The 9649-nt window shown below is 34.3% G+C and overlaps 1 protein-coding gene across 2 annotated transcripts; it reads left to right on the plus strand.

Moving 5' to 3' along the window:
• The first annotated feature begins 2209 nt into the window (after positions 1–2209).
• On the plus strand, positions 2210–6478 carry LOC114298521 (LEAF RUST 10 DISEASE-RESISTANCE LOCUS RECEPTOR-LIKE PROTEIN KINASE-like 1.1). Of its 2 annotated transcripts, XM_028243109.2 has the most exons (4): positions 2210–3426; positions 3660–3692; positions 3946–4197; positions 5297–6478. In XM_028243109.2, the coding sequence occupies exons 1-4, from the start codon at positions 2679–2681 to the stop codon at positions 6259–6261; spliced, it is 1998 nt and encodes a 665-aa protein (XP_028098910.1). In that variant the 5' UTR covers positions 2210–2678; the 3' UTR covers positions 6262–6478. The 2 variants fall into 2 exon arrangements, with proteins under 2 accessions (XP_028098910.1, XP_028098912.1); XM_028243111.2 differs by lacking the exon at positions 3946–4197.
• Positions 6479–9649: the final 3171 nt, after the last annotated feature.

Here is a 9649-nt window from a genome sequence, read left to right on the forward strand (position 1 = left end):
AGTGGAATTGAACTCATTCATCTTGGTCAACTGAGTGGTGAGGTGATAGATTTGACCCCATCTTGGTCCCCCTCATTGGTAAATAATAAAGGGTGTGGCGTCTCTTTTGTGCTTAATCGGATTAGAAGATATTGTTAGGTTCGTAGAGGCTTATTATAAGTCTTATTTTAGTAATTTGAATTGTTTAATGTGTAGAACTCGTCGAATATTATATGTTTGTAAAAAATCACGTTAATCGAATATTGATAACTATCTCATCAGATCAAGTTTTTATCAACTGTTTATATTTTCATCGTTTATTGTTTTATACAAACTTGATTTGATTATGTAACTATTGATATCCGATCAATATAAATTTTAAGAGATATATAATACTTGATAAATTTTACATATTAAACGATTCAGATTATCGAAACGAGACTAATAATAATTTTTTACAAATTTAACAATACTTTCTATTTGATCACGGATGGAAAGAACGCCAACCCCAATAATAATATCTGCTCCATGAAATTAGTGGAAGCTGCACCATCATGAAAGCTTTATCAGCTTCTATTTTTTGACGTTTTTATTCATTATTTGCCCCGTTTATCACGCCGCCCACAAAGACTTGTCTCCCAAAGAAAGTGTGCGTTTTTTTTTTCCCACCATTTATGTCAACCTGACTTTCGTTTCTTTATGCAAATTTGGCCTACTTGGGGGGCCATATGTGATAGACACAGGCCTATTTTGACAACATGATTTGTAGTTACTTTTTTTTGATTAGTAGTAAAAGTTAAAAGTTGATTTTTTTGTCCTTTTTTTTATTTAAGATGTTAGTTTTTAGCTAACGATAAAATTATAATTTTACTTTTTATGGGTCAAAATGTATTACATAGGTAAAGTTGTAAATATTTTAAATAAATAGGGGTAGTTTGGTCATTTTATTATGATTTGACATCATAAACAAACATTAATTAAAAAAGTCAAAAGTCACTTTTTACCAACTTTTCAAATCATTTGTTTAAAAAAGCCAAAAACTTAATTAAAAATCAAAAAATCACTTTTTACCATCTTCTCAAAACAACCCAAAGTCTAAGTACTCGGAAATTGGAATAGGAAAATTACCCAGAATGTGAAAAAAGAGTTGGGATTTAAAGAGTGACTTGTCGGTTTAGATTAAATTTAAATGGGTGAATTATAGTGATGGTTTTTATAATTTAGAATTTGTGTTATTTTAGTTTTTGCTTTTTTAATTGTGACATATTTAATTTTGAATTTTAAATCTTATTCTAAATAAGAACAATTGAAGATACCATTTGATTTTTCAAAGGCAAAACTATTAATTTGATAAAATATAACTAATTTGACAAAAATAAATATAAAAAAAATATATTTTGAAATTTTAAAAAATTATTTTTATCTACTAAAGATAAAATTATGTAAAATTGATAAATATTTTAGACATTTATTTATTTATTTATTTTACTAAATTAATTTTTATTATGTGTTTGGATGATAATCATATAATGGGTAGTTATTTTTGTTTTCATTAAATTAGTTTCTATTTTTTTAAAAGTCAAATATGAAGACAACTTTGATATCATTATAAAACTAATCCATTAAATCAAAAAAATAAAAATAAAAATCCAAAACTAAAAATATTTCATATATTAAATGTATCGATTACACATTAAAATTTTAATAACTACCCATTACATAATCATCATCTAAAAATATAATAAAAATTAATTTGGTAAAATAAATAAATAAATAAATGTTTAAAAAATTTATTAATTTTATATAATTTTATCTTTGGAGTGTAGAAATAATTTTAAAAATTTTATTTTGACATTTATTTTTGTCAAATTAGTTTATATTTTATCAAATGGATGATTTTATCCTTAAAATGAAGCAATGTATCTTCAATTGTTCTTATTTGAAACAAGTTCCAAAATTCAGGATCAAATGTATCACAATTGAAAAGTCAGGGACTAAAGTGATACGAACCCCAAATGATAGGGACTATTACTGTAATTTACTCAATTTAAATTATACATTGATATTTTTGGATAAATTTTTTGCCTCGATATGTAGTATTGTTGTATGTTATATATATGTTTGGAAATGCTATGAATTTGAAATATTGTCCTAGAATGTGATGGAGATTGAATTGATAGGTATAGGGTTCATATATAATGAATATAAATATATGAGCCTTAGATTGATATTTTGAATAAGATTTTGGAAAAATTTTATAGTTGTGTGTAGTGCTGATGGGTGTGAAAGTCGTGCTTTCCATCTGTTCCACGTTTTAACAACGTCGCAAATTTTCTACTCTATATAGACTTCTTGATGATCTCTTGTGAAAATATTATGTATTATGCAGAGAGAGGAAGGGAGAGAGAATTTGAATTAGTCAATGGGTCAAAGTCTTTACAGTTCTTGTGGATCTAGCAGGAAAGTGACTAAGAAACTCCTTCTATCATCTATGGGGTTGTCTTTGGCGCAACCTTCCATTTCAATGAACAAATCGTAGCAGCACTTGGCTCCGTTCTTTAAGTCTGCTCCTGTGCAAGTCTTCTATTAACAAATTTCCAAGTCAACTGGCGTGTTTACCAGAGAAACAATCTATGGTGGTTGACAATCACTAAAAATATCTCTGTATTTTAAGTAAGAGCATTTCTGTCCTCTATGCTATGGTGGTTTGTCTTCGTTTGCTGAATTGGGTATTTCGAATGGGGTTTCCGTCCATTTTTTCTTTCTTTGTTATATCCCATTTAGTGATTGTTCACTCTACTGGGCAAGACGACGTGCACGGGTACCAACATGGTTGTCCACAGTCCTTCAACTGTGGAAAACTTGGGCCTGTGAAATTCCCTTTCTCCAACGACACATATCCCCGATGTGGGTTGTGTACTGTCAATTGTAGCGAACCAGTACCAATAATCAAATTGGGGTGGAAGCGCAAACCGTATGAAGTTAAGGAATTCTTGAATGATGAAGCTGTAAATGTTAGTGACAAATTGCTAGGAGACCTCATAAGCTCCAAAAGTTGCGACATTTTCAGTAACTTGAGTCTTTTTAGTGGACCTCGAGACATTTCCTATACGATGTCTCCCAACCTCACCTTGTTCAAATGCCCTACAAACAGCAGCAGTAAACCTCTACGGCAGACAGGAGTTTACAGTTTCAGCAACTGCTCAGGCTACATTGTCTACTATACAGATCCTAATCAACGTACTCAAACTCCTTCCAATCTTTCATCTAACTGTGTAGTTATTCAACTACCAATGCTACCATCAATCCAGAATCGAAATGTCAGTGATCTATTTTCACTATTGGCTTGTGAATTCACCATCAGGTTGCATGTGTCGAAGGAATGTTTAGAATGTCACCATAATGGAGGCCAATGTGATGAAGGGTCCCTTTGCATAAAGGATGAAGGTATTGGCATTTCTGCATTTGCATGCTGTTATTTCTGTATTAATCCACCACACAAATTGAATCCAAAATCTTCAGTCTCTCTAGCAGTCCAGTTCATATTACGTTGGTGCGTTTTTAATTGAAGTGTTGTTTTTCTCCATTAGTTAAACTCAAGAATTTAAAATATAGAACGTAAATTAATTCTGCATTTAAACATGGCTAACTGATGTTTTTCTACTTGACATTGGTTGCAGGAAGAAGTCACTTGAAAGTGGTTCTAGCAACAGGTAATATACCTCTGATCAGTTTCTTCACACATGAGTAAATATAGATGTATGCATGTTACTTAAATGTTTTAAAACAACTTCTTTATTCATATGCAACATTCATCACATGTTCTCAAATTTGATGGATTCCATCCACCAACTTCAGTCTATCAAAACTTTTTTTTGCTGCCCCAGTTCCCCCTTGCTTTTTATTGTTGCTTTCATGAGGATTAATGAGTGAATCAAAACCTGACTACACCACTTCTTTCTTCAGTCATACCTGGAGTTATCCTTCTGCTTGGCTTGCTCATACTTGCTATCCGGTATCGCAAGAAATTGAATTATGTCTATTCAGTCGTCCTTTCAATCAACACGTCTTCCGATCCCTCCTCTAAACCAGACCTTGAAGGAGGTAGTGTTTACTTTGGGGTCCCTGTCTTCTCCTACACTGAATTGGAAGAAGCTACTAATAACTTTGATCCCTCTAAGGAATTGGGAGATGGAGGTTTTGGCACTGTATACTATGGTAAGAAGGTTCACAGTTCTATCTTTCGTAAAATTACCACATTTACATTTTAGGGAGATTTACCAATAAATCTCAAAATGTAAACTTATGAACCAATTAGTCCCATTTTTATTCTAGTAAACCGTTTAGTCCCATTTAATTGTGAGGGACGTAATTACCCTCATCTCTAACCGTTGCTCACAGATACACAGACACACACACACAGAGACACACACACACAGAGATACACACACAGATACATACACACACACACACACAGAGATACACACACACAGATACACACACAGACACACACAGATACATACATACACACACAGATACACACACACACACACAAATACACACATACATTACGAGGGGCAGACACACACACACAGATACATACACACACACATCTGCAGATCTGAGACTGAGATCTGAGTCGCCATCATCATCACACACACACACATGCATCTGCAGATCTGAGACTGAGATCTGAGTCGCCATCATCATCACACACACACACACAATCACAGGGAGAGAAGAGAGGTCTCGATCGGTTGAGAGAGGAGAGAAGATGGAGACTGGTTGCGCCGATGGTATCAAGCGGCGGAGTGCGGCCACGGCGGCGTAGAGACGAGAGACAGAGAGCGGCAGAGAAAGATGGGGTCTGAGATGAGAGAGAGAGAGAGATCTGAAATGAGAGATGAGAGGAGTTTTGTTAGATTAAATCTGTGGAAGGGTTTGGAGGGAACGAAATTTGAGAGAGAGAGAAGCGCGGGTGGGTTGCAGACAGAAGAGGGGAAGAGTTATAATGTGGGAAATGGTGAAGTGATGGTGAAGCCCCACCAGTACATGGAAACAAAATAATAATGGGTAAAATCGTCCATACAGTTACACTAAATATGAAAAATAGGATCAATAAGAAATAAACTTTCCCACTGATAGGACTTATTCGAACAAAAGAATAAAGTTGGGACTAATTGGTTTAATAGTTTGTGAAATGGGATTTATTGGTAAATTTTCCTACATTTTAATTAGCATGTTCATATTCATATTCATATTCTTATATTCACACTACTCATGCCCGTAGCACAATATTTGATCTTTTCTCAACCAGGAAAACTCCAAGATGGGAGGGAAGTTGCAGTCAAGCGCCTATACGAGCACAACTATAAGCGAGTGACTCAGTTCATGAATGAAATTGAAATCCTCACACGTTTGCGCCATCACAATCTTGTCACCCTTTATGGTTGCACCTCTCGACTGAGCCGGGAACTCCTCCTCGTCTACGAGTACATTCCTAATGGCACTGTTGCTGATCATATACATGGTGATCGTGCAAAGGATCGACCACTCGTGTGGTCTATCCGCATGAGCATTGCCATAGAAACAGCCTGTGCATTGACTTACCTCCATGCTTCTGACATCATCCACCGCGATGTAAAGACTAACAACATACTCCTTGACAACAATTTTTGTGTCAAAGTTGCAGATTTCGGGCTTTCAAGGCTTTTCCCCAATGATGTCACTCATGTCTCAACAGCTCCACAAGGGACTCCTGGTTATGTTGATCCAGAATACCACCAATGTTACCAACTTACGGATAAGAGTGATGTTTATAGCTTTGGGGTTGTGCTCATTGAGCTCATATCATCAATGAAAGCTGTTGACATTAGTAGGCATAGGCATGAGATTAATTTGGCTAACTTGGCGATAAACAGGATCCAACGTCGTGCATTTAATGAGTTAATTGACACATCTCTTGGGTTCGAGTCAGATTCTTCGATTGAGAGGATGACTACCATGGTGGCAGAGGTGGCTTTCCGGTGCTTGCAACTTGAAAAGGAAATGAGACCTACAATGGAAGAGGTTTTGAGGGCTTTGAAGGAAATTCAGGATTCCAAAGATGAGAACACTGTGTACGTAATAGAGAATGCTGAGGTGTTGAAGAGTACACGGCCACCTCCTTCACCTGAGGGTGATAATATTGTGTTGTTGAAGAATGGCAAGGAGCTTCCTTCACCAGATGCTGTGACTGATAGATGGGTTAGTTCCTCTTCCACATCCATTTCCAGTGGTTAAGGCTTCATTTCCCTCTGCTTTATTTTAGAGGTAGTAAAAGCTAAGAAAATGTTTGACACTCATGTCATGTGCATGAAAGTGGTTTGTATTCCTCCTCTTTTTTTCATTTATTTTTATTTCCTTACCTATGTTATTGATATAGATCTGCTAATTATATTGAGGGAATGTATATAGTAAATGGAGTTCTTATCAGTATACATGTTCATATTTGGAGATAGCTGAAGTCATGGCTCAGTTCACTTTGAATTTCTGTTGACTTTGTACTAATCTAGTGATCAGTATGTGATCTTTATAGCATTTTTATTTTGGGTAAAAGGAAAGAGTAATGCTACACATCATGAAAAGAATATCATGAAAAGTTTCATGAAATAAATCCAAGGGTGATTGTATAACATACAATAAAACATTACAAACACTATAAACTAATCCAAGGGTGGAGATTCTTCATGAAGACTTTTCATGATACTTCTTTCATGATACCTAGTATTTTTGAAAAGGAAATGGATGAAAAAGAAATTTAAAAAAATACTGAACTAGAAAAACCAAAATATTGTTGTTATATTCTGTATTAAGAGTTAGGCTGACGACTAATATGTTCTGCCAATGGTTGGATGGCTCATAATGGTTCAGTTAAAGATACAAACAAATGAAAATTTGATACTTTTTTTAAATTTTTTTTTTTTTATAATTACAATAACATGAAGAAGACATCTATTTGCCATGGTTCCACTGGTTACAATTGCCAGTGAAAACAAGAGAAGATGAATCCAGTTGTAGTTTAGCCACATGAGTGGAAATCTTGGACATTTTGGAATTACAATTGCTCAGAATGACAATCAAGAGTGACCAAAGTGCGTGTGAACATTATCATGAAGGTACATGTTTTGTGCAATAGGCAAGACATGTTGCATCGGTACATACTAAACGTACTGATGTGACACTTATCATGTTTCATTTTCTAAAATTTCATCATTAAGTGTCATATGAGTTAGTAAGGAGAGTTTGTAAGATATGTTAGTTTTATGTAATGTTTTTCTAAGGTTGTGTTTGAATCATTAATTTGGAGCGTTTCATACATTTAAAAAAAATTATGATCAAAAGATTATGTAAATTTATTTATTTATTTTTGTAAATATTTGTCATACTTATAAAAAGATTACTTCCATATATATAATGAAAAATGATTCATCTCCTAATTTAACCCCCCAATTCCACCGCAATGATGTAGAATTAGGGAGGCTACAGATGTGAGTGAGAAACAGAGAGAGAGAGAGAGAGAGAGAGAGAGAGAGAGAGAGAGAGAGAGAGAGAGAGAGAGAGAGAGAGAGAGAGGAGTGTACACATGGGTCTTAACCACGTCATTGGGGATGTAATTGGGGGGGCCTCAATTAGGAGATGTAGCGGAATTGATACATAATTATTAAAACTTATTTAAATATATAACAAAGTTTACAATTAAAAAAAAAATCAAAATAATTCAAGCTCAAGTGTTAAATAAAGAGTCAATAAATTGTACACTTAAATATCACTCTTCTTATATTTTTAACTACAAAATTATTAATCAAACTTGCATAATTCAACTTATTAACTAAATCATTTTCACTGAATTAAATTACTAATACATTCAATCTTTCTTGTAACATAGTTGACCGTAAATTCAAAAAGTTTCTTTCCCACAAAACAATTGTAATTGGTATAATTGATCATATTCTATGTGCAATCCATGAATTTAAGAAACAATCATCCATTAATTTAAAATAATTTACCGTGTCAATCATTTTTTTAAAAAATTTTTGCCGCTAAAAACAATAATTCATTAGTTTTAAATAATTTACCACATTAACTATCTATTAGTTTTGAATTTTTACTAAATTTTGTGAGACTTTTTTCAAATTCAGGTGTTTTTTTTTTTGTTTTTTTGTAAACAAATTTGGTGTTTTTTTTTCTCCTAAATCTTCTTGGGTCCAAATCGGCCGTGTCAAATCCTTACTCAATTCTAAGCTCCAAACACCGTCCTAAAGGATTAGAGATGGCAAAGCTGAGCTGATTCATTATACTGTTCTCTCTCGTTTCTTTATGCGTATTTGACCAATTTGGGCCCCCCCATATGTTGATTTTGGAATGGATACAAAAATCTTGCATTCCTTCTGTTTGAGGTTTGAACTTTGAACAAAGCCGCAACTTTGCTACTCTCCATATAGCTTCTTGATGATTTCTTGTAAAAACTGAACATATTAAGAGAGACCGAGAGAGAAGAGTTTGAAGAAATCAATCAGCCAAATCTTTATTGTTTTTGGGTCTATGAGGAAGGTGAATAGGAAAGTCCTATGGACTCTTTGGCCAACTGGCCATTCCAAAATGAACAAGTAGTAGCCGCAAATTGTTCCAGTTTTTAACTCTGCTTTCTGAGTAAGTTCTCCTTACAACAATATATTCCAAGTCAACTAGCGTGTTGAGTTGAGAAACTACCTATGGTGGCATTACAAACACCTTTGTGTGTGTGTGTGTGTTTTTTTTTAAGTAAGTGCATTTTGTTCCTCTCTATTATGGTGGTTTGTTTTTGTTCGTTAAATTGGGATTTCGAATGGCTTTTCCATCCATTTTCGCTTTCTTTGTTATTGTCTCCCATTTAGTGATTCTTCAATCTAGTGGGCAAGACAATCAGTTCCAACATAATTGTTCACAGTCCTTCAATTGTGGAAATCTTGGGTAGATCAAATAGAAGAAAGTTGTACAAAATTGGCATATCCTAATTTGGGTGAGACCGTGTCTATATATAATAAATATAAGATATACAGGAAAAATGAATTAAATAATTACATAATCAAGTCCTAAAATCAAATCCCTAAATAATTGTAATTTATAGAAATCAGGGGATCTTCTAAATGCACAATATTCTTTATTTCAATACTCTCCCTCAAGCTGGATCAAAGATGTCAACCAAACCCAGCTTGCCAATGGAAGACTGAAGTAGGGATGGTCCTACAGTGAAGATGTCGGCAGTCTGATCAGAAGATGGAACAAACGAGGGACATACAATGCCAGCTCTAACCTTTTCCCAGATGAAATGAATATAAACTTTAATATGCTTAGTACGCTCATGAAGCATAGAGTCGGAGGCAAGTAAGATGGCAGACTTTGTCACAAAATAGCTTGGAGGAAATATTTTCCTCAAAGCCTAACTCAGTAAGAATGGACTGAAGCCATAGTAACTCATATGTCCCATGAGCTATGGCTCGGTACTCAGCTTCAGCAGATGATCAAGAAACAATCGCTTGTATTTTGCTTTTCTAGGACAGAAGATGGGTACCAAGGAAAGTGCAAACCCTAGAAGTTGAACTCCTGCCAGCCAATGAACCTGTATAGTCTACATCAGTAAAACAGGACA

The sequence above is a fragment of the Camellia sinensis genome, chromosome 5 (genome assembly GCF_055761805.1).
Source record: "Camellia sinensis isolate YWXY chromosome 5, ASM5576180v1, whole genome shotgun sequence".
NCBI lineage: Eukaryota > Viridiplantae > Streptophyta > Magnoliopsida > Ericales > Theaceae > Camellia > Camellia sinensis.

Bases quoted from the DNA above. Each gene is read 5' to 3' on its own strand.
- LOC114298521 (XM_028243109.2), top strand. From the start codon at position 2,679: ATGGTGGTTTGTCTTCGTTTGCTGAATTGGGTATTTCGAATGGGGTTT. The intron at 3,427-3,659 runs GTATTGGCATTT...CATTGGTTGCAG, and splicing joins CCTTTGCATAAAGGATGAAG to GAAGAAGTCACTTGAAAGTG. The intron at 4,198-5,296 runs GTAAGAAGGTTC...TTTCTCAACCAG, and splicing joins TTTTGGCACTGTATACTATG to GAAAACTCCAAGATGGGAGG.